At 45.9% G+C, this 25643-nt stretch overlaps 1 protein-coding gene across 1 annotated transcript in view; it reads left to right on the top strand.

Annotated features, from left to right (window-relative positions):
* TGFB3 (transforming growth factor beta 3) overlaps positions 1-25643 on the top strand; it is a 137242-nt gene that overhangs the window by 93708 nt on the left and 17891 nt on the right. Inside the window, exon 4 of the mRNA XM_086937531.1 lies at positions 16811-16918. Within this exon, the coding sequence (XP_086793657.1) occupies positions 16811-16918 (108 nt within the window). The remainder of the gene's footprint in view (positions 1-16810; positions 16919-25643) is intronic.

Raw genomic sequence — 25643 nt, 5'->3', positions numbered from 1 at the left:
GACAGTCACGCTGCCAAGCGGAAGAGGTCTCTAGGGCAGAGGGACTCTCGCAGTCGCTCCAGGTCTGCGGCTGGCTCAGGTTCAGAGTCTTGCCCGGATTTAATTATTTATAAGTCGGGCAGCGAGGAATCCAGGCATTCGCAAAGGGATGCAACGTCTCCATCACACTCTCGTGAAAGATTCCTCTCCAAAGTCGCCTACTGTCAGGCTTTCACCGAGATGGTACAGGCCACTTAATCACTGGAGAGAGCGAAGAACTCCTTCTACTTCTTCTTCCTCGACCCGCTCTCACAGAGGCTACTCTCCTACGCTAACAGACTCTCTTCCATCGAGGGTATCTCCGATTGATGATATCTTCACTTTTCAGGACATACTTGGTAGGGGAGCTCTTGAGCTGGGAATTACCTTAAAAGCTCCGCAGATCAAAACCTCAGTAATTTTTGAAACACTACAGCATAGGTCTGCACTCAAACATCTTCTGCCTTTGGTGCCGGGAATTATAGAGCCAGTTATGGACGTCTTCTTAACCCCAAAGACGGTCAAGGCGGCTCCGGCAAGGATCCTTAAAAAGTACAAATCTCCAGAGGACGACCCGCTATTCCTCAGAGCTGATCCTCCCCCGGACTCAGTGATTATCGCGGCGGCGAAGAAGTCCAATGCAGTCGCCTCATCCTCCACTGTGCCTCCGGATAAGGACAGTAAGATGCAAGACTCGTGGGGAAGGCGGGTCTGCAATACATCAGCGGCTTTTCTCATAGTTGCCCTCTTGGGGCGTTATGACTGATCCCTGTGGGATTCTCTGCAGCGTTTTGTGGAGAAACTCCCAGCAGAGGATCGTAAGGGCTTTGAAGAAATCCTCCTGGAAGGCAGTCAAGTCTCCAACCAGGTGATAAGTGCTGCAGCGGGTGGGGATACCCTAGCAGCTCATGGGTATGCTCAGGGGTTAACGGCAAGGAGGTCATCATGGTTGCTTCTAACGGCTTTAAAACCAGAAGCCCAAGCACGCATATTGAACTTGCCTTTTTCAGGTACTTCGTTGTTTGGCAAAAGTGTGGACGAAGAGATGCAGCGCACGAAGGCAGAGCTGGAAACTCTAAAGGCGGTGGGTCTTGAGAAGAAGGAGTTCATAAAGAAATTTCGCTCCTTTAACAGGGGCTCTACAAAGCAGCGGGTCAAACCCCCGAACTGGCAGAAGAGCGACGATCAGCAGGGGCAGCAAAAGTCCCAGTGCAAAGGAAAGCGTAATTACAAGGGAGGAGGTAATCAGCGCCAAGGCAACAACACCGGCAAGACTCAATCCAAGCAATGAGTCGTTTCTTCCCCCAGCGCCGTGGACCACCCCAGTGGGGGAAAGCCTGGCAAATCATTTGAAAGAGTGGCAAAGCATCACAAAAGACAGATGGGTGTTGTCTACGCTTCAGAATGGGTACTGTCTTCGTTTCAATCATCTGCCTCCACCGGTTCTCCCGATGTCAACATCAAATCATCAGCTGCACCTACTGCAAAGAGAAGTCGCCACTCTACTCGAAAAGTCAGCTATTGAGGGAGTGCCGGTCTCTCAGAGGGGAAAAGGGGTGTACTCCCGTTATTTTCTGATCAAGAAAAAACGACAGAAGGCAGAATACAGACCCATTCTGGACTTGCGAACACTAAATCTGTACGTCAAAAAGGAAATATTTTGCATGTTGGCGCTTCACCAAATATATCCACATCTCAGGAAGGGAGATTGGATGTGTTCGCTGGACCTTCAAGATGCTTATTTTCATGTTCCAATACACCCCAGCCACAGAAGATTTCTTCGGTTCAGGGTGGGGACCTCCCACTATCAGTTCAAAGTCCTACCATTTGGGTTGAAGTCGGCCCCTCGGGTGTTCACGAAGTGTGTTACAGTGGTGGCAGCTGCTCTACGCCGCAGAGGGGTCTTCGTGTACCCATACTTGGACGATTGGCTGGTGAAAGGTCCTTCCCCATAAAGGCGTAAGAAATCAGTTCCAGACTTGTATACAGCTCTGCCAGAGACTAGCGCTACATGTCAACTTCAGAAAGTCAGTCATTCAGCCCACCCAGAGGATCCACTTCCTTGGAGCTCTGCTAGACTCTAAAGCAGGAAAAGTGTTTCCTTCGGAGGAGAGACAATCATCAATAACCCAGAAATGTCAACTGGTTCTTCGCGGCAAGACTCAGAAAGTGTGCAGGATTGCCTCCTTGCTAGGGTCGATGGCGTCTTGCATCTTCCTGGTCCCGAATGCCAGACTTCGAATCCATCCTCTTCAGCAGGATCTGGAGGACAAGTGGGATCAACAATCGGCTCGCTGGGACAATCACATCACCATCTCAGACGCAGCTCGAGCTTCTATTCCTTGGGGGACAAAAGCTCAGAATATGCAGGTGGGAGTCCTGTTCCATCAACCTCCTTCTGTGCAGACCCTGATCAGGGACGCTTCCCTTCTGGGCTGGGGAGCGCACATGGGCCCACTGCAGGTGCAAGGTCAGTGGTCACACAAAGAAAGCACTTACCATATCAACATGCTGGAGCTGAGAGCAGTTTACCTAGCTCTCAAAGCGTTCCTCCCCTCAATTCAAGAGGCATCCGTGCTAGTACAGACGGACAACACCACCACGATGCACTTCTTGAACAAGCAGGGGGGAACGCGCTCCCGGACGTCGTCCTAGGAAGCGCAGAGGATCTGGCATTGGCTTTTGGCTCGCTGGCTGTCTATCACAGCGGTTCATCTTCCAGGAGAGCAAAACATTAGGGCAGACGCTCTAAGCCGTCATTTCAACAACAAGGAAGACTGGGTTCTTCACGACAAAGTGGTAGAGGAACTTTTTCAATCCTGGGGTCGTCCCACCATAGACCTGTTCGCGGACGACCAAAACGCCAAATGCCGAAGCTTCGCCTCCAGGTTCCACCGGCCAGGCTAGAGAGGGAATGCTCTTTTGATTGACTGGTCACGCCTTTCCACCTCTCCCGTTGATTTTGAAGGTGGTGAGCAAGCTAACACACTTGTGCACAACAATGATCCTGATTGCTCCAGATTGGCCGAGGCAGTGGTGGTACACAGACCTGCTTCACCTGTCAGTGACTCCTCACAAGAGGCTACCATGCAGGCCGGACTTGTTGTCCAAGATGGACGGGAGGATCTACCATCCCAACCTTCCGTCACTGAGCTTGGCAGCATGGCTCCTGACGTCATCCAATACGGCCATCTAGGTTTGCCAGAGGACTGCATGTTCATTCTGAAAGAGGCAAGGCGTCCTTCCACCAGACATTCGTCTGCATGCAAGTGGAAGAGATTCTATATGTGGTGTATGCAGAATAGTCATGATCCGATCAAATGTCAAGAAGAAGCAGTTCTTCCTTATTTGTTGTATCTGGCTAAAGCAGGTTTAAAATGTAATTCCATCAAGCTGCACCTAGCGGCCACAACGGCTTATAGGCGGTCACCTTCTCAAACCTCTTTTTTCCAGCTAACACTGTCAAGGACTTCCTGCAAGGGTTGAAAAAAGTATACCCTCCAGTGCGTCCTCCTTCTCCACACTGGGAGTTGAACCTGGTGCTATCAAAGTTAATGGGTCCTCCTTTTGAACCCATTCACAAAGCTACTTTTCAACATCTTTCATGGAAAGCGGCTTTTTTGATGGCTATCACGTCAGCTCGCAGAGTGAGCGAGATTCAAGCCCGCTGTGCCTCAGAACCCTATACGGTGTTCCATTTGAATAGGGCGGTGCTGCGGACGCATCCATTTTTTCTGCCTCAAGTGGTGTCAGATTTTCATGTAAATCAGACCATTTCTCTGCCCACTTTTTCCCCCAACCCCTCTACTCCAGCTGAGAGGGCTCTGCATTCTTTAGACCTGAAAAGGGTTTTAAAATTCTATCTTGACAGGTCTAAAGTGGTTCGACATTCTGATCATCTTTTCGTTAACTATGGATCGATCAGGACAGGCCATGCTGCCTCAAAACGTTCCATTTCCAGATGGATCGTTTCATGTATTAAACTTGCTTACCAGCTAGCGCAAAAGCCCCTGGGGTTTTCTCCCAAGGTGCATTCCACCAGGGGAAGAGCTGCGACTGCGGCTTTTCTCAATAATGTGCCCATGTCTGAGATCTGTAAGGCGGCGACCTGGTGGTCCGTCCATCCATTTACCAGACATTATTGTCTTGATTCTGACACGAGAGCAGATACCCAAGTAGGCCAAGCCTCCTTGCGGAATCTGTTTAACAGCCAATCTGGGCTGTGATGTTGGGTCTTTTAATGTAGAAGATGTACTTCTCATTTACCTGCAGGTGGTGTTGGGCTTGCTATTCTATTCAGTGCTTATGACTATTGATGGGGATCCCCTGGAAGAGAAGGATAAGTTACTTACCTGTAATCCTAGTTCTCTTCCAGGGGTATCCTCATCAAAGTCATAAGCAACCCACCCGCCTCTCCAGGTAAATGAGAGCTGTACATTTTTATATTTGTATTTAGCCCTGACATCAGGGTTATGCAAAGAACAACTGACCTAACTGTCACCCCTGAGGCAGTGACATAACTTCCCTAGCTGTGGCTCCCACCCAGGATCTCTGCAACACACTAAATACCTTCTTTTTCAATAAGATTTGCACCATAAAGCAAAGTATTCTCACCACCTCACCCCCTTCTTCCCCGGTTGACACCTACTACAATCCTTCTACCCTGGAATCCTTCCCCCCCATTGACGCTGTCTGTTTATCTAAACTCCTCCTCAAAGTTAAATCTGGTTCCCCTGATGACATCTGCCCTCCTTACATCCTGCGGGAAGTGGGAGCCGCTATCCCCGAGAGCATGCTTTCCATGATGAATGGATCCCTCTCACAGGGTTTGGTCCCTGCCAGTTTTAAGAAAGCTCTTCTCATCCCTTTGTTGAAAAAAGCAGGGGCTAATCCATCGGATCCCCTCAATTACAGGCCCATTTCTTTGCTGCCGTACTGTGCCAAAATATTGGAGGCCCATGTTTGTGACAGCATGTCCCAATTTTTTGAAGAATCACAGTACCTTGCGCCTAACCAGGCTGGCTTCCGCCCTCTTCATTCTACTGAAGCAGTCATCGTCTCAGTTCAGAACACTCTGAGGCGGAATGCCGACGAGGGGATCCACCAGGCTCTGGTGTTATTAGATCTATCAGCAGCATTCGACACGGTTGACTATACCATCTTGGTCAACCGTGTCGAACAGGCTGGTCTCAGGGGTCCTGCGTTGAGCTGGATTCGCTCATTTATTACTGGCCGCACCCAATCCGTGAGATTGGGCTCCTTTACGGCCCCCACTATTCCTACCACCTGCGGAGTCCCTCAGGGTTCTTCCTTGTCACCGCTACTTTTTAATTTATATCTACGCCCCCTGCTGTACTCCCTTAGGAACACCAGAGTCACCATCTTCAACTACGCAGATGACTTGTAGCTCATCTTTCCTTTAAACACCGAGGACTCAGTGGTAGTGTTTCAAAACACCATGTCTCACATCCTGAGCTGGATGAGCTGCAGTCACCTGAAGCTCAACCCAGGCAAGACTGAGCTGGTCTTGCCTGGGCAGAGTGTACTCAGCTGGAACCCTGGCTTTTGGCCAGCCAGCATGGGAGCCCCACCATCTAAATCGCTCTCAGTTAAGAGCCTTGGAATTTTTCTTAGCGAAGATCTTTCTCTGAAAAGGCAGGTCAGCGCAGTGGTGTCCTCCAGTTTATTTCAGCTGAAGAAAATTAAGAAAATCGCTCGTTTCTTCTCTCTGGAGGCGCTCACACAGATTGTCATCTCCCTGGTTCTGTCTAGACTGGATTTTTCCAATAGTCTTTACCTTGGGCTCCAGGCCGGCGAGTTAAAACGCCTCCAGTTGATTCAGAATCAGGCAGCCAGACTTATTCTTAATCTACCTAAGAGGCAGTCTGTTAGAGCGGGCCTAAAACAACTACACTGGTTGCCTGTTGAGCAACGGGTGGCTTTTAAGACCGGATGTATTTTATTTAAGTCCTTACACCAATCTGGCCCCCTATTCATCAGAGACTTGTTCAAAAAATATGACCCCTCCAGGAATCTTCGCTCTATGCATAAACATCTTCTGACTGTCCCTACTTACAAAAGGAAGCGTCTTGGAGGTTGCTGCTTTGACCGTCTTGCGGCCGCCTTCTGGAACTCCCTTCCTCTTCACCTTAAAACGTGTGGAAACATTCTCAGCTTCAGACACTCCCTCAAAACATGGCTCTTTTCCCAAGCGTTCTGTTGAGCTCCTCTATGCTTCCTCTGTTTGATGCGTTGTGTCCCTGTCTATAGCGATTCAAAAAGGGGGTGGTGATGAACAGAGTGTCTGAATTAAGCAGACCACTCTTACCCAGTCATGAGATCAGGGCTTGATCCATCACCATTATTTAGCTCACTGCATCACCCCAGTTCAGAACCTGGCTATATGCAAATTAGTCTGACCCAGTGCCTCATGGGAACAGGGCAGACCAAACTACCAAGCCAATTCTTCACCGGAAAGGAGACAAGCTTCCGGGCTGGCATTTCAGCCATCGTCGGCCCGGCTTGCCTGTCTATAGCGCCATGAAGCCTCCGGGCGAACGAACGCTCTACAAATACATTTCAATATCAATATCAATGATGGGAAGCCTGGGATCAGGGCTGCCTTAAAGGCACAGTGCCAGTTTTTGTTGAAAATGCTTTCATTTTCTATGGTATTGCTTTTCAATGCAGCCTGAGGCTAACAATGTCTTTTTATGAGCAATTTTCAGGAGTTATGAGTTGTTTTAATCATTAAAACACAAAATTCAAAGGATGTTTGATTTAATGTGTTCTTTGTTTCCTTTATAATTGCAGTACATGTACAAGATTTTACATTGTGTTAGCCTCTTTTTGGGGCTGCATTGGTATCAGAAAAATAATATATGTACGTACATATATGTGGAGCTAGATATATGTGTTTTTACATATATATTTTTATATTGTTTCCGGGGTCCCGGACATGGGCGGGAATATTCAGTGCTTATGACTTTGATGAGGATACCCCTGGAAGAGAACTAGGATTACAGGTAAGTAACTTATCCTTACTGCTCGAGTCTCCCATTCCAAGTGGCTGGAAACTCATCATTGTAAAGTTTAAAAGAGCCCATTACTGAAGTAATCAGTTCTACAATAATATTCATGCATGCGTCATGCGCGGCCCGCCGGCATTGAGATGTGCTAAACCTTCATCAGTTTTTATTCTCTGTCCCAAGAAGCTTTGACGTCGTTAAAAAAGAATCAGTACAACAGTGTAGGCGTTGTTTCTGTACCATAATAAGAGACTCGCGTGATTACACGTTACATTCTTTGTTTCTATAATTATAGAGTAAGTATACAAACAGTGCTTTGTCTGTGTGTGCTTTCATCATTACAGTTTATCTCTGAGACAAATCTCATTTTAAAGCAGTGATAATGTCCAAGAACTCTCTGTCCAAACTCTGCTAGTCTGAGCACTCAGCACCTTTGATGCTTGGTGACAGCATTGGTGGCACCTGGCAGGAGTGCTGGCACTTACATTAGCAGGGGCGACCTTGCCCTGACACGCGCCGCTGTCATGTTTCGATGGAGAAGCGGACATAAGCTTACATTTTTATGTCTGGCCTAGAAGCAGCTTTAGCTCTCTCGCCAGCCTCATGTTTTCCCCAAAAAATCTTTAAATCTCTATACATTTTAACTTACATACGGTAGCTTTCAGTCAGCCTTCTTCTTCAACTGGTCTGTTCAAGCACTATTCACATTTTGTTTTCGTCCGCTCGCCACAGAATGGGGCAGTGGGTCAATCCTCTTCATCAGTTGGTCGTCTTACAATGTGAGTGACACTATTTTGCCTGATCACAAGGGCCCGCCTGTCTAGATAATATTGCACCCCACTGGCGGGGTTGGCGCATCTGGGCTGCTGACCCACTCCTTTATTTTTTATATTTTTTTGGGGAAGTTGCTTTTGCATACTTCATCTATTTTTACAAAAAATAAATACATAGGCAAATGTAGTACTCTCCCAAGGCCAACCCTGTTGTTTTTGTCAATGCTTCTTATTGTAAAGTTTCTTAATGTTTTTTGATGTGTCAAGGTGCGTGATGGTAAAAAATATTGGAATCAAAGCAATTAGCATTATCATTCCACTGCAGCCAAAGTTCTCCTCAGCGGTCGCCATTGTAGCCCAAGACCTACCCCCTGCTCTGGAACATAAAAAGTAAATTCATAATGTACTTGGGGTGCTTAGTAATAATAAGTGGCCACTTAAACAAATATTATAAAGGTAATTATAGGACTGCTACCAATACACAGTCCTAATCTATATTCTATGTTCTTGTTGTCTTCTCCAACACCAGTCTCATTTTTGATGAAGAAATGCAACTACTGTTGACCTTTCTGGGAGGAGTCCTGTTTCAAAGTTTTACTTTTTTCTGTTTGAAGCTTCAATTTCTGGAACCCTTTTTATTGACTGATAGCGCAGTCATGTTTTTTGTGGCTGTTTCTGTATTTGCGTATTTGAAAATGTTTAGAATGGTGTGAACAGCTTTAAGTGTGTTTCAAATTCGTATGGAAGATATTGTTCACTTGATTCATATGATTTTATATCACCTTGGTTTGGTGACCCATTTTTCTATTTTTCTTGATAGCCTTCACCTAGGTATTTTAGGTGTGGAATAAAATGCAATGCAATTCACTACACAGGTACATCACAGGCAGCAGCTCAATCTTCCATTATACACAGACAAGGGCAGCAAAACAGAACCTTACTATTCACTCAAATCTAAAGTACTCAAAATTCAGTTTCCCCTCTCTTTTGTGAAACAGTAGGGTCCTTGCCTTCTTTGCTCCTTGCCGCAAGGCTGCAGAGTCACAGCTGGGAATCTGAGGCCTGGCGTGGTGGCCACCTCTGAGGGTTGTACACTGGAAGTATGGCAGGTCACTCAGTCTCTGGGCTCCTTAGCACCAGCAACCCACCCTGGTAGCAGAGTGTCAGAAGCCAGCTGAGATCAATATGAGGTCACACTTTTTGACCTTCAGTGGTTAGGTGTCAGGGTAGGAAGGAGGTCCGATGCCAGTAGCCAGGGACTTCCATGTTCAGCCTGGCACTGCGGCCTGGAGACTCAATGAAACTAAATCTTATTACAATCCAGGGATAAGATCATGAGTTTATTACCAAGGTATTACTGTGTATGTTTGTAAGAGGCTGGCTCAGCATATAGTGCTCACTTATGTAAGTGTAGCACCCTGCACTAATCCAGACAACCCTTATGGTGATTTTAGTGGTCTTAGACAACTTTAGAAAGCTCTCTAAGTGGTAGTCATGGAGAGCATGAGCCAGGAGTGTAAAGCAGCTTGTTTTACCAGAACATAAACTTATCGGTATAGGTAAAGTGAAAAAGAACCACACAGTTTATTTATAAAAATGTGTATTTATTATGAGACACTCACTAACACATACATATATCTCCTACCCGGAGATATACACAATGCACATAGTACTTTGCAAATAAAACAGATAAGTAGCACAAATACACAGTGGTCTGCAGGGAGAGACCAAACCATATACTAAAATAGTGGGATGCGAACCACGACTCAAGTCAAGACTGCACCCAGAAGGCGTAGAATTGCTGGGGACCAAAGGAACCAACTAAGGTAAATCACCAGGAATCCCACGGAGTGGGAAAACAACCTTGTGCTCAATTCAAGTCAATGGGTAAATCGTGGTTGCAATTTTAAAGAAGGACCCTTCCCAGTGGACCTTGAAGAAACCCCATGGAAGACAGAAGGTTGTGGAGCCACCCTACCCGTGGATGCCATAGGAACCAGGATACCTACACCAGGAAAGCAGGGTGCATAGGGGCGCAGTGGAGTCGGAAACCGCAGTTGAACTCAATGGAGGAATTCATTTAGATGCCGCTGATGAAGTAGGGGAAAGTGTCCAGTGGATTCAAGATGATCTCTGGAGACGAGAGTCGCCCAGGCTTAGCAACGACCAGCTGACACTTGGACTCGGTTCCAGCAGTGTCGACAAGGGATCCTGGCCTCGGACTCTGTCTGAAGACAGTGCCGGCCTCGAGGAGGCTGTAGAACCGTCACCTGTGTTACCAACCCGGTTGCAGATCAGGATCAGCAATCAGTTAGCTTGTGTTGCGGTGCCTGCAAATGCTGGGGAGTGACTCCTTCACTCCAAGGGGTGATTCCTTCGGGTGTCTTTGGATGTCTACAGGACCTGGAAGGGGCCTGGAAGGAGGACGGACATTGACGGTGCGGAGGGCTTGCAGAACGAAGAGATCAGGAGCAGACGGAGCCTTCCTGGTTGCAGTCTCAGTTCCAAAGGCGAAGTCCGATGTGGTCAGTCCTACGTGGTCTGCCCGACTCAGTCAGAATGTCCAGACGGTTAAAGAGGACTCAGAGTTTGATCTTAAACGAATCCCACGATTAATCTAGGGACCCATCCTTAGGTAAGCCCTTAAGTACCCTAAGAAAAGGGTTGGGATGATTCAGAGGTCGCTCCCAGAAGAGAGGCTGGACACTCGGGCGGATAATCCCATGTCCCATGTCCTTTGTCCAGTTTCGCACCAAAGCAGGAGCCAATGGCTCCCCGAACTGGTTTGAGTTGGAATATGCTAGGAGGGCACCAAATGTGCAGTCTGAGTGGCGCTGGCAAGTGCCCCCATCCTGTACACTAAACCATGTCTCGGAGTTGGTCACACCTCCCTGTGACAGGATACCTATTGTTCTGCCTTTCCCTGCTCGAGCTTGGCTCAGCAGCAGGACAGCAGAATCATGTCTCAGGTCGGCAGCAGCCCTAGCTTGCTGTCCGGTTCTGAAAGACTGGTACCAGCAGCACTGAGGGCCTCTCGGAGGAGCTGTACAGTCCATGGAATCATACCTCCCACACTGTTTACGGTGTGAGGATATGATTCCAGCATGTTTGACACCCAACATGACATTGTTCGTTACAGCTAGTTTAGAGATGGTCATCGCGTAATGACGAATGGCCACTCTATGTATCGTAATGGCTGATGCTCTTACAACCCGGGAGAATCGACGCGAAGGTTGTAGGGGTGTTCTGTTTTTGCAGAGGCATCCTCACACTTAGAACCGAGCATCTTGACTTCAGTATTGAAAGGCCTGCCTTAGGGGTGACTTATAGGTTTTAGGTGCAGTGCCCTCAGATATAGGGAACCCTATATCTGCTGTAAGTGGTGCTAGCACCAGCTTACACAGGCTGCAGTGGCAGGCTGTAGTCACAGTTTGAGTGGTCTCCCATGGGTGGCATAATACATGCCGCAGCCTATGGGAGACCCCTGGTGCACCTATGCCCTGGGTACTTCAGAATCATATACTGGGAACTTATAAGGGTACACTAGTAGTCAATCTGGGATGTACCTAAGTACTCACCATAACCAATTTAAGGCAGAAAGCACAGGGACTGGGGTCTTAATTAGCAGGATCCCAGTCAGACTAGTCAGAAACAGAATTGCACCAGGCCAAAAGTGGGGGTAACCATAAAAGCAGATCCTACTTTCCTACAATGTTGAATTAAGCTTCGAATCTGATAAGACAAAAAATGATGTCATGGTCTTGGTTAAGTCATGGATAATAAATATGTAGTAATTTAAGTTTGATAAAAATGCTAAAACCAGACCGAGAATCTCACAAATGCAGTCCAGGACAGCTCTGATGTTATTTAAGTTGGTTATAATTCTCATAGGAAACACGCAAGTGCTCTGAACTTCAATCTGTTGTCGTCATGTAGTGATCTTGAATATATTGTTAACTGTAGACCAACGAGCTGAAAGGATGACAGGATTTCCGTTAAAGTCCATATTGAAAATGCAGGCTGGGTTACACCATTCAATGCTCCAATTATGACTCATTGAAACAAAGCATTAAAGCAGATGCCATGAAACACTCATGAATCAACTACTACAGAAGAAGTTTTTTGTGGACATGTCAGACCCAACTAGTTGTCGTCCAATTGCTAAGGCCCGGTTTGTAACACAAATACTTAAAAAATAGCAACCATTTACCCGGGATAGTGGTGCTCAACTTGTCATTCATTCAGCACAATTGATACTTTCATCCTGCTAGAGGGATTAAGATTAATCTTAGGTGTGACCATGGAGACTTTTAGTTGGTTCAGTTTACAGAGGGTCAAGTCACTAGGGACTGTATGAATGCAGCGGAAGGAATATATGACGTTACAACGCATGCTTTTACAACGCAGTCTTTACATCGCAGCTACCATTACATTGTATGATATTACAACACATTTTTTAAATTACAACGCATACCATTACGATTCATAATACTTTTAGGGTAAGTGTTGGATAGTGTAGGGGTAAAAATTACTATTCCCACTCCAGTGAGTGCAATAGTAGGGTAAGTGTTGGATAGTGTAGGAGTAAAAATTACTATTCATACTCCGGTGAGTGCAACAGTTGGGAAAGTGTTTGATAGTGTAGGAGTAAAAATTACTATTCCCATGTACCCCAAAACCCATACCCACCCTAAAACAAAAACAAATCTCCATTACTTACCTTGTAATGCTTTGCGATGTCATACGTTGTAATGGTTTGCGTTGTAATGGCATGCGTTGTAGTGACATGTGTTGTAATGGCATGCATTGTAATGGGATGCGATGTAAAGGCAGTTGCGTTGTAAAAATAAGTTGTTGTAATGACTGCGTTGTAATGTAGGTTTCCCCAGAGAAAGCCCCACTGATTCCACTGACCTGCTTCCTCGCCTGTGTAATGCCTATGCAGAGTTCCTGCTTCAGTTGTACTCCGAAAGATCTGTAGGGTTCCATAATTAGGTTGATGAAAATCAGCTATTTTTTCATATAAGGGTAATTATGAAGGGAATTCAGGAACATTTGATAATCATTATTTGTCCTCAAAGAATAAGATTGGTGGTAGATAAAATGCCAAGAAGGCCAAGCTGATGTTGGCTAGCTGAAACGTTGTATTAGACATGTTAGAACCTGGCAATTAATAATTGTGGAGTAGACCTTTCCGAAACACGACCTTGGGTGTTACTCTTGACCCTACTCTGTCCATGGAATAACAGATTATGTCAGCCTCCAGAAGCTGCAACTTTTATATCAGATTGCTTCCGAAGATCCAAGCATTACTGCAGGAGAGGTGCAAGGAGGAATGGTCCGTGCAGGTAAGAGCGGTGGGCCGGGGTGGAGAGGGGTGTGGATTCGATAAACGATGCCAATGGGAAATTAAATAAATAATTCATTTTCCCTCATCTGTAGAGTCTCCCCCCACCCCTGCCCCACTGCTCCTACCTGCACGGGCCGCTCGTGGGTGCAAGGCCACCTTTGTAAGGTCAGTCTTAGGGGCATGCCTTGATTATGTTAATGATTTAACTGAGAATCCCTCCACCCTCTCCGAAGAAATTACTCTACAGTCTTCAAAAAATCCAGCATTCACTATCTCCCAGGAGGTTGCACACTTCCCCAACAGTCGGTCTGCATGTCTGCCCTGACTTGTACATCTTTGTGGGCAGTGACTACATTATATCTAATGAACGAGCATTACTAGAATCTCGGAACTGAAATGAGCCATACCAGAGTGCTCGCAGTTCCCAAGTGGAGTGAATCGATTTATTAAGTCGACCTCTGGTATCAGGCTGTTAGCAGAGGTTGGCTCTATCTTTGGAATGAGCTCCCATTAGAGTTGGAAGTCTGTTGCCATTTTGGAAAAGCTGAAGACATATGTCATTGTACGAACAGCAGGCTTTAAAAAGTGGTGCAGTCAAAAGGGGACACCTGGGCCCCCATTTATGAGGAATTGGCATAGGGCAGCGCTGCAAGTTTTCTTGATGCACTTTCCCTATTCCCCTGTGAAAGGGCAGGAATGCACTGTATTTATGAAATACGGTGTATTCCTATCCTTTCTCCCTGCGCTAGCACACAATTTACTGTCTAGCGCCAATATAGGCACCGTTGCACCATGGTGCACCCGTGCCTCCGCTGCAGACAGGATTGTTTTTGCTGCACAAAAACAATTAGAGGCATTATGCTCTTTCTACATGGGCTGCAGAATGCAATACACATGGAAAGAAGAAACAACGAGGAGAAATAAAGAATATTTCTCCTTGTTACACCTGCTCTTAGGAGGTTTACATGATTAATTCAATCTGGGGCAGTGTCAAAATCCATGGATGCTGCGTGGGAAAATCCACCTTAACGCCCATGGAACGCCTCCTTGACGCAGAGTAAGGCAAGGCTGAAACTTGCGCTGCTTTGTCTTACTCCATATCTATGAGGTCACGCAAAGCCTTGCAGAGTGATTTTACGTCGCTTCACAGATATGGTTGAGAGGGTGCCGCTGCTGGAGCGACAAAAAAAAAGTGCCGCCCGGGGGCGCAAGCCTCTCATAAATAAGCCCCCAGTTTTATAGCAATACGTGGATATAGTTTTAAAAGTAAACACATATAAATAGAAGGACAATTAATGTAAATGATTAGCCAGATGTTAGAAATTATATGACGCTTTTACAAAGTGGCATATTTGAGGTATGTCTAACTTCTTCATGGATTATATCGGACTCAAGGCTTGATCAAGGCATTTACTCCCATGGTTTAGAAAATAGTTCTCTATGCCGCAGAGAGTTGTGGTTTAACAAATAATGAGTTGATTAGAAGTAGAAAAATATTTTTTGTTGAAGACCAAAGCTTGTTGCCAGTGCTACTTATGTGGTAATTTACATAGTCCTTCTTAGTGTAGCCGTGCAGTTTCACAGCACTAGAAATAGGAAAGCGTTATTGCTCTGTGCTTAGGGCATTAACTGTGGTAAAAGCCCTGCAGAGGATGTTAACTGCTGTTAGTTGCACACTCTGCGATTATCGGCCTGAGATGAGGGCACGCAATAAGGGCCTCACTATTTGACAGCTGTTAATGGTAGAATGTGAAAAGGCTATTAGAAGCCCCCATAATCATATTAACACTTAGAAATAAACATGCCCACTGTCTCTGTCTGCATCATGGACTTGATGTCGAAAGTATGTAACTTGGTAACACTAAACAGTGGCAGCATTCTAGCCGTTCTCAGCATGCCACACAGGGTGCTAATGGATGTGACTACTTTCAACTCAATGGGTTTCGCTTTAGTGACTTCGGAAAGAGGATAGGCTGTGTGGACCCACCAGCTTTGGAAGTAATTCTCTGCAGCAGGTGCATTGCCCTACAAGCACTCTCACATGAAACTCAGCCCCTCTTCTTGTGGAGTGTAAACAGTGTAATGCAGCCTTGCTGTGGGATTGCTCTCCCATCCTAATCCCTCTGCTTACACTGGCAGATCTCCCTTTGGTTTTTTTAGGTTGAGCCTTGGCAGCGCATATGCTGCTCTGCGAGCCATGCTGTATTGGAGTATGGTATAGAAGCCCCGCCCACTCTCCGCCCATATTTGTCATTGGCTTGTTTCATTGTCCTTTGTAAATGCTGGCTTTGGATTCATTAAAAGGCTTGTTAGTCCCTCCTTAGTACCCCATTGTCTTCATTTATAACATCACATGAGGGCTGGCCCTTTTACTTCTGTTGTTATAGGGGACATCTTTTTCATTCTGTAAGCACCATTTTCTTTAATGAGTTTCTCCTACTGCAGGCAGGACATGCTTTTTCCTGCAACATTCAGCGCTCCATGGGTGATTTTACTTTCCGAGTAGCCGGGACAATGGCAGCCACTTATTTGAATAGGTCTTGCATTTACAAGAGTTTGTGCTATTGACATTGTAAATAACAATGCCTTTTATTTATGTGTTCATTAGCAAAACAGATAAATAAAAGGCATTGTCATTTACAATGCTAATAGCTTAAACTCTTGCAAATGCGAGACCTAGTGCATTGCAAAATGCTTGTTCTTTTGATATCGACACTATAGTTCACTAAGGGGAAACATCATTTACCACGAAGGACTTACCACGCATAACGTTGACCACGGGTCACTCACCACGCAAACGTCTTTTGAACGCGGGTGCCTTCAACGAACGTCTTTACCACGCGAGTGGTATTCCTTCTGCCTTTACGATCTGCGTGGGCTTGGGGGGCGGGGGGGGGAGGCCGGCGGGGATGGGGGGGGGGGAGCTGGGGGGGCTAGGGGGGGGTGGGGGGGTCTCCCCCCCAAAAAAAACAAGCGGATATTAATAAAAAAATTAGAAGAAAACTTTAAAAAAACGCTCTACAATGCCTCAAAACGAACACGGAAAGAGCCTCACCGTCATAACAGAAGTCCTTTATCAGTTTTGATAGACGTGTTTTGACGCTTGTTTCCGTGGTCGGTGGATGAAAGGGCTGATGGTGAAAGACGCACAGGGGACAGATAAGAATCTAAACTTTGAAAATAAAGGTATTATATAAGGGCATTATGAAAAAAAGAAAAAGAAAATGTAAGGAAATCAGTTGTTTTTTATTGTTTAAACCATCGATCTTTTTCCTTCATACTGCATGTAGCCTATCACTATCATTATGTAAATTTCAATGGGACGTGAGATGTTTCGTAACGTGATTATTGCGGTGTAAAAACATGCGTAGTAAAATGCTGCGTGGAAAAGACACATGCGAACTAAAATTCGCGTGGTAATGCCATGCGTGGAACTTGTAATCGTGGAAAAATCATATATTCTTCACTAAGTGGCAAAGGAAGAGGGCTGTACAAGCAGCCCCAGCAGGTAAAGTCTGGAAACAGCAGCTCGTTGCTCTTCTGCAGCCGTGAATTAATGACGCCATTATTAAAGTCCACGTTTTCACGTCTCCTTTCCTGAACCGCGTGCAAAGGTCTCCAGCTTCTTTTCTGTTTTGCAGAGACCAACCTCGGCCTGGAGATAAGTGTGCACTGTCCCTGCAACACCTTCCACCCCAATGGCGACATCCTAGACAACACGCATGAAGTGCTGGAGGTCAGATTTAAAGGTAAGGAAAGCGCCTTGCTAACTTGCCCTTCTATCTAAGGCACATCTCTAGGAAATGGATGAAGACTGTTTGTCACGCATGGCCTTCGCGTGCAGAACTAGACTGGCTTAAACTACACTCAGGGCCACTGGAATTATGCGATTGTGCGGCCGTGGCGATTTTCGAATGAATATAGATTTGCTGCATTTGACACATAATCCATTATCTGCTGCATAATCTGCAGATTTTAACAAAAATAAATGTTGGTTCTAGCTCAATCAGTTCAAAAGTTACTAAAAAAGCTGTGACACATGTTGCCGCGCAGTAGAAGGCACTTTGCAAAGATTGACTTGTCACCTTTCTGTAGCTTATTGCTATATTTGGGTGTTGAACTGGTACTAAAGAGGTGCAACTAATGCCCAGACAGTGTTAACAAGTTTAGAAATGACGAAATAATGAAGTAATACTATCACAAAATATGCTGCATAATTTGCCATTTCTTGACACACAATTTACTCAACCCTGTCGCATAATTTCAGTGGCCTTGACTATCCTGGCTTAGGTGGGGACTGCACTTTTCTTCTAGGTAAGTGAGCAGCACTCGAATCTCTACAGTATGTCAGAGAGAGTGCTAGTCCTCTCGGCCTACTGGTGAGGTTTGTTGGTTAAATGAGTGGAGGAGCTTGCACTGAGTGAGTGCGTGCCAACATTTGTAATCATTGTATGAAACATATTCAGACAGGCTTGGCACCGCTTAAAAATCTTTAAAAGATAAAGAATGTGCAAAGCTTATCATATGCATTAGAAAAACAAACTAAGGGCCCAATTTACGAGTAAAAAGTAGGAAAAATAGAGTTGCAGAAATCCTCCACCTGAATTTGTGGTTTTCCTTTTTTTTCTGTTCACTGACACTGCCAAGTGTACGTCAGGAGAGCTGCACCAGGCGCAGGTGTGTTTTTTAAACGCACGTTTCCAGGCGCGCTCCTGAGATGATCATGTTACTTTCTGTGTGAGCTCCTTTTTCACTGTACAAAGTTCTTCAGAGTGGAGAACTCCCCACAGTGGGAATATGATCTCTTGAATGGGACTAAATACTGAAGATCTGCACACTCATGGGAAAGACCTCCACATCCACACCCATAAATGGGTTTACACCAGCCATAAATCCTTGTGTGAATTCCTGGCAGATTAAAAAAGAAAGACTCCAAATCTTGGATAATGTTTTTGTGATGCATTATTTCTATCCCTCTTCAGAATCTTTTCTACAGTGGGGGTTGGGGGGCAAACTCTGTGGGGGGGCAAAATGATATATTTTTTTTAATGTACATACCCATTTCGTTAGCGCAAGTGAGGGTACCTTATGGAGCCTCAAGCAACCCCCTTCTGCAAATCGCAATGCGGCTCTAATGCTGCAGATGAGATGCTCTGCTAACTCCTGAGGCTCAGCCGGGAGATTTTTGTTTAAAAACTATTTTGCACATGACCACTGCTGCTGCTATTTTTTATATTGACTGTTAGATTTTAAATTGCGAATCAGCTTAATGAATTTTAGTAGATAACGCTCATGATGTTATTTTAAAACCAATTGAATTGGGGGACTGACCGGTGACGGTATTGTAGAGGGGTACTGCCGGTCACGGTCATTTCATAGAAGGTGATATGGTACCGCCATCTTGGGGATCTCGGGAGGCAGCGCTCTAGTTGCTGGCCCAGAAAACACTTAAAAGGAGCAATGGTGTGAGCGCGCAGCGCTGGCGCGCTGAAGGCGCACCTAAGGCAAGCCCGTCTGCACCCGTCTGCGTCCAGCCCGCGTCCAGTGCCAGGACCGCTGCCCGAATAACATTGGGTAAATCAGCGACACTAACGTATTCCAGAAATAGGTTAGTACAGTTAAATACGTTGGGAAGGAAACCAGATTGTGTATGCCTTTCCTTAGATGAAAGAGCACGGAAAGAATTTACTAACTTCCCTCAATGTAACATTGCTCTTCCCGTGACATTACTCAGTAAAATTACTGGAGGGTCACTAGAACGGGCATGTGCCATGAGTGATAGTTCGCAGGGAGTAAAAGGGCTTTTACTTAATGCCCGTTCACTAGTTAAGCACAGTATCGAATGCGCCACCCTGATAGAGGACCTGGGAGTGAAAGTGGCCTTCATCACTGAAGCCTGGACGGATGCGGCCTCGGGACCAGACATGATTAAGTCCTCGCCCCCAGGTTTTCTCTGTCATACTGTGAATAGGCAGGATAAGAAAGGAGGGGGGCTGGCAGTCATCTATCACATCTCCATTAATGCCACATTTGAAATGGTAACAAGCGGGGGGTGCAAAGCTTTGACCTTCGCTCTCTCACTTTCACAACAGGTGAAATTTAGAGTGGTCCTGGTGTATAGACCACCGGGCCCTTGGAAGCCTTTTATAGATTTGGTCAGTAACCTTATGGAGGAAGGCATAAGCGACAGATCCTTTACTATAATGGGTGATTTTAATTTTCACCTGGAGGCTACGTCAGGCTCAGATACCATGGAGCTGTTAGAGCTTATGAATGGGTTGGACCTAACGCAGTTAGTTGTAGGGGCCACCCATACTGCTGGGCATACGTTGGATGGAATTTTTTCAAACTATGCACATATGTCGGTCTTAGAGGTGCGACCCGTAGCCTGGTCAGACCACGCAGCAATAATATTTAAGGTTGCTTACCCTGACAGTCAGAAGCATGACAAGCCCCTAAAGAGGCTTAGACACTTTCCGATGTGGAATAGTATTGATGGTAAAGACTTGTCAGATCTTCTGGAGACTAGTTTGCCTTCTCTAATCTGTGATGTGGAAGAGGCCACAACTAGATTTAATGCCTGGGTCATTATTGCTTGTGATAAGCTTGCCCCAAAGAAATCTGTATACCCTAAAACGGCCCACCCTTCCGCCCCATGGTATATTCCTAAATTAAAAATTCAGAAAGGTATTTGTAAGCATTTCGAGCGGGACTGGAGGAAGGAGTATATGGTGGAGGATAAAATTAAGTTAAAAGAGAGCATTCAGGTTTACAAACAATTATTGTTTATAATTAAACAAGATTTCTTTGCTGACCAAATTAAACTAGCTGAAAACTCAGCCAAAGAACTATTTAAAATTGTTTATATATTGGCACACCCACAAGTAACACGAGTGGCAGAGAGTCAGGAATTATGCGACAAGATCGCTAGTTTCTTCCTGTACAAAGTGGAGGACATTTTTTCACCTTTTAATAGAGGCAATAACAGCTCTCCACTCAAGCCCTGCGTTGATAACAAGACCGTCCCTCAAATTCAGAACTCTCTGATAGAATTCCCCCTTTTAACCGATATTGATACTGTTAAACTCCTCTTAAAAATGAAGTCCGGATCCCCTTACGACCCTTGTCCGGTCAAAAAAGCTAAATTGGCTCTGTGGATTTTCGCGGCAGCCCTTACCCCTCTTTTTAATTCAATAATTGAGGAAGGTAGGATCCCCATTAGCCGGAAAACAGCGTAATTGATTCCTCTCCTAAAAAAACCGAATCTCGATCCTAAAGATGTCCATAATTTTAAACCGATTTCTCGCCTCCCCTTTCCCGCTAAAATGCTTGAAAAATGGATTAACAGTCATTTCAGTACTTATCTTCAAGATGCTAAAATACTTGATTGTACCCAATATGGCTTTTGCGAGGGCCATAGCACGGAAACTGCCCTCCTGAAGTCCGCCAATGAGATTAGGAAAACTTTGGATCAGGGGGGCAGAGCGGCGATGATTATGTTGGACCTCTCGCAGCGTTTGACACGGTTCATCATGGTATTTTGATGAACCGATTGTCAACCTGCGGAGTAGAGAAGGCGGCCTGGGGGGTTTTAAAATCCTTTCTCTCCGATCGTCAGCAAATAGTGGCGTTAGGCGATTTTTGTTCACCCCCTTTCTGCCTGCCATTTGGGGTACCACAGGGGTCATCGTTAAGTCCTACCTTATTTAATGTCTACGTATCATCTTTGGCTCCATTGATTAGATCTTTTGGTTTCCATCTTACCTCCTACTTAGACAATACGCAGATAGTGGTATCATTTCTTCCAGGATCAGAAAGGAATACAAGCCACAGGCTACACGACTGTATGGAGGCAGTCGGTAGTTGTATGACCAGTAATTGCCTGAAATTAAATTCAGGCAAGACTGAAGTCATTCTATTTGGGAATGATCTCAACTTGTGGACCCCTGAATGTTGGCCTGATTCTCTGGGGCCCCTCCCAGCAACTTCCAAGCAAGTGAAAAATTTGGGAGTGTACTTGGATGATAAATTGGACATGAAAAGGCAAGTTAACGCAATTGTATCAACTACTATGGTTACTCTCAGGACCACCAAGAAAATTCTTCCTTTTCTGCCCAAGGAGAGTCGGCAGATGGTCATGTCACGTCTGGACTACTGTAACAGCCTCTATGTAAACATGCAAGGGAGCCTGTTGCACAGACTCCAGATATTGCAGAACACCGCTGCTAGGCTGTTATCTGACATACCAAAATTTGCCCCGATTTCTAATGAAATTCGTAGACTTCACTGGTTGCCAGAGAGGCAACGTTGCAATTTAAATCCCTTTGTCTAGTTTTTAAATCGCTTCACAATCAGGGACCACGCTACCTGCGGGAACAATTTCAATGGAACACCCATACTAGACTGCTACGTTCATCGGCTCAAAAACTGGTCAAAGTTCTACCCGTAAAAAGAGCACGCTGGGGTAGGAAAAGTTTTGTGGTAGGTGCTGCAAAGGTGTGGAACCAGTTTCCTTTGCATCTGAGGAACAGCACAGATTTGATGGTATTCAGGAAAATGCTTAAGACCTGATTGTTTTAGACTCTTCCTCAGTTTTTTTTCTGCATCAGGACAGCAGTTAGCACCAGGACACCCAAGGGTAACAGTCGCGCTTAATAAAATATATAACCTAACATAACATAACATGAGGAGCAGGAGACCAGCGCCAGGATTGGCTGGAGTGGGCTGCCTCGATGCTCCAGCAGGCACAGGAGGCCTGTGCCTTCTCTCCACCCAGCCGTCTGAAACAGCTAGGTGGAGACATTTACGCTGCGTATATCAGGCTGGCCGTCACAAGACAGCCGGTCAAAGTGACTCGCTCAGTGTAAACTGGTGAAGTGAAGACCACTCCCCTCCTGCCAGTCAGCAGCAGCCCAGCCCCCAAACACTGCTCAGGGTGGAAGCAGTGAAAAATAAAACGGTAATTCATTTTAATACCGTTTTATTTTTCACTTCTGCTGCACTTTCGGCAGGGGCCGCAGCTCCTCTGCCCTAATGGGATGGCACCGCTGCTTTTCTGTCCACCTCTCTTAGTACTCCTTGAACTGCTTGGAGTCCATCAGTGCCCAGGGTCGGATTGGTAACGCAGGCACTCAGGAAATGGCCGAAGGGCCGGTAGCCGAGTTCTAATTGTGGGCTGCTTTTTTGGGCGAGAAAGAAAAAGACACACAGTTGATGGACGGAATGCAGAACAAATCAACACATTCACCCCCAGTCAAGAGATCTGGGTTAAATCCATCATTCTTTTGCTCACCATGCCACTCCAGTTTAGACCTTGGCATATGCAAATCAGCCGTGACCCTGTGCCTCATGGGAACCGTTCAGTCTTAACTGCCAAGCCAGGTCCTCCCTGGACCGCAAACAAGCATCCTAGGACCAGTTTCTGGGTTACAGGCAGCTGGGGGTTGTCTGTGCTGTTAGGATGCCGCCAGCAGCCCAGTGGGTGCCTGATTAGCCTTTCTAGAAGGCAGATGGGTGGAGGTATCAATCCCTTTCTCTCGCTGGGCCGGCCCATTAATATATGTTGATTGAACGGGCGTGGGGGCCTGAGCAGAAGTGGTCTTACTTGCATTCATGTGTCGCTCAGCAGTGTGAACTAATCTGTGCTTTTTTTTGGTCTCGCTTACCCCATTCCGCAAGGAATGGATAGGGGAGAATCTTAGTGGGCAAAATAAGTTCTCAAACCATCGGCGGATTTCAAACAGTTCACGTGAACACAAGCACGCGCTTTTCCCCCACATTGGCGTTCATGCTGGTTTACACTTCCAATTACCCTACCCCTCGCTCCCGAGCCTCCTGCCTCCGAGAGCTTCACTTCAAAGGCATCCACTCCCCCGCCCACTGCTTCACACTTCACGGCCGCCAGGCCGTGTCTCGCATTTCTCCTCCCCCCTCCCCACAGCTTTTATGAACCCTGTGCCTTTCACGAGCACTACTATTCACGCTGCAATTTTTAAAACACTACCTTTTGTGCCTGTGCTGCCGATATTGCTAGACATCTGATTAGCTGGTCACCTAGCAAACTATCCCGAAATCCGAGCACACATAAAAAAGGATTTGCGTCCGGCAGTAAGTATTGCAGGGAGCCAGGAACTTCGGAAATGTCAGGCTGCAGAGAACAGGTCCCAGGTAATGCGAGGCAACACTGAACATTTGCCTTTCAAACGTGGCCACGGAGTTATTAATTAACAGCAACCGCGGCTCCGCATTTACTGACTACAGGTGAAGTTTGCATGGTCGGTTTACTATGGTGAGGGCAATGCTTGCATGGCTTGTGTAGCGCACTACAGTGGCAGCCCTCGGCTGGACTCCAGAATCCAAGTGCTCACCAGATAGGGATCACTGCCTGGCTGTAAGATGCACATCACCGTGCAGCTGAAGCTGGGGGACCGGGAAGAGAAAGCATGAAATGTTGGCATTTTTTAAATAGGCTGTATTGAAGAGACAGGGCATATGTACGGAGAAGTGATGCAGCAAACTAAGCCATTCCTAGCGTTGGGCTACTTTTGATAGGAGCCAAGCATGAGTAGGCGTCTTTCCAAAGCTGTTCCTGCATGCTTTGGATTTGATGCCTGGCGGGGACACAAACATTAACTGCAGGCCCACAGGTTCTCGCAAATAATTACTGTTTCAAAATAATTCAATTCAGTTTGATAGCTGAGTTGTATTATATGCGTGCAATGTGCACATATGATTGCAATGGTGTTGTTAGGCACGGGACGATTACGTGATTTGCTCTGACTCACAGAATGTCAACCGTCTCTGCTAAGACTCGAACCTGGTTTCCCATCCCCAGCGTAGAGGTCGACCGCTCTAGACGTTAGGCCACATCCTCTATACATGTTTACATTCATACATGCTAGACCTTGCAGCTTGCCCCTTCTGTTTGACTTCTCAGCAGCGAACATTAGTGACATTGAAAGAAACAACTGCCTTCGGAACTTTTCTGCAGTTTGCACCTCTTATAAATACACCTGTAGCCGTGCCTTGCAGTGAACAGCTGATGCTTACCTTTGCTCTTGGAATTTATTGTTTCACCAGCAATGAAGGTGAACCTGCCAGCAGTGCAGTGTGTACTGGAAACTGCCCCTTATCGGCCCTTTGTTGTTTCCTGACTTTCTCTGCTCAGCTGTGAATTTGTCATAACATGCTGAAGGTCAAGTTTCAAAGGCCAGCTTTGATCAGGCAGCAGCAAAAGTGGCTGTGATCACAACGAGTCAGGGGATTAGCTCACTTTGTCCCTGTGAAGTGGTCAAGAAGAGCGTTACCTTAGGTTTGTTCTATAACATCACAGGCGTTTTTTCAGCTCACACGTTCACCTCCTACGACATCTTGGCGCTGAGTACTGGGTGCTGGAAAGTGCAGTTTAAGTAAACGCATGCATTCTTCTAGAAGAAGATACAAGCATCAGGGTTCTGGATCCGCAGCACTCAGACATGCTGTAGATGCCCTTTTTGAGGCCTCTGCACCCCTCACCACCCTCTACAAGGCTTAAAGCACTTACTTATCCTGGTCTGGTTTCCTTTCCAAATGGTGAAAACGTGATGTTTCACACTATAGCAGACTTTCGGTCTGTGTTTTTGTCTGAACTAAATAGCAATGCATTACAATTATCCCAGTGTCACAGTAAACATGTGCGTAATGTTTTTCTCGGGAAATAGCATAAAGCGTATTGAGTTAAACGTTGTTTTTTGTTAAACCGAAACTATTTTTTTCGTGCACGCTTACATACGTCCCTACAGTTGATTTTCTTTTTATTAGTCGTTATTTTGTGAACAAAAAAAAGTGCCTGTATTCACATTATTTTGAAGCTTAACGCGATGTATGCAGCTTCACGGATTCTCTTCCTTTCATCAGTTTGTTATAGAGGCCACATAAAGTATGCACAATGTGGCTTTAATCTAAATAAAAATATTGTTACAATATCGGCTGAAACTACAACTAAATACTGGCTTTGTTACATCTGCTAGCAGATATCTTATTAAGAGCATGGGCATAGTTTAGAGTTCAGATTGAAGCGTATGGATTAGTGGCGCAGCAGGTGCAGTGACACCAAGGCACAAAGGACAGAGTGGCCTGCCAAACAGTGGACATATGCATTTTAAGTACCAGCCCAACAGCTACAGTCGAATTAGACTACTGCGCTCCTTGAAACGTGTTATTAACAGATTTATTTATGCATGGTTATAAAGCGCGGACTTTACCCGAAGGTGTCAGAGCGATGTCCTTTCCCGGGGCTTAATTTGTAACACATCTATTGCCCTCTATCTATCGCTCTCAATCTATCTATCTGTCGCCCTCACTCTGTCTATCAATCGCCCTCACTCTGTCTATCTGTCGCCCTCACTCACTCTGTCTATCTATCGCCCTCACTCACTCTATCTATATATCTATCGCCCTCACTCACTTTCTCTATCTTTATATCTATCGCCCTCA

This window comes from Lissotriton vulgaris, chromosome 9, assembly GCF_964263255.1.
Source record: "Lissotriton vulgaris chromosome 9, aLisVul1.2, whole genome shotgun sequence".
Taxonomy (NCBI): Eukaryota; Metazoa; Chordata; class Amphibia; order Caudata; family Salamandridae; genus Lissotriton; species Lissotriton vulgaris.
The sequence above is the reverse complement of the archived record's forward strand: the minus strand, read 5'-3'. Positions and strand labels throughout refer to the sequence as shown.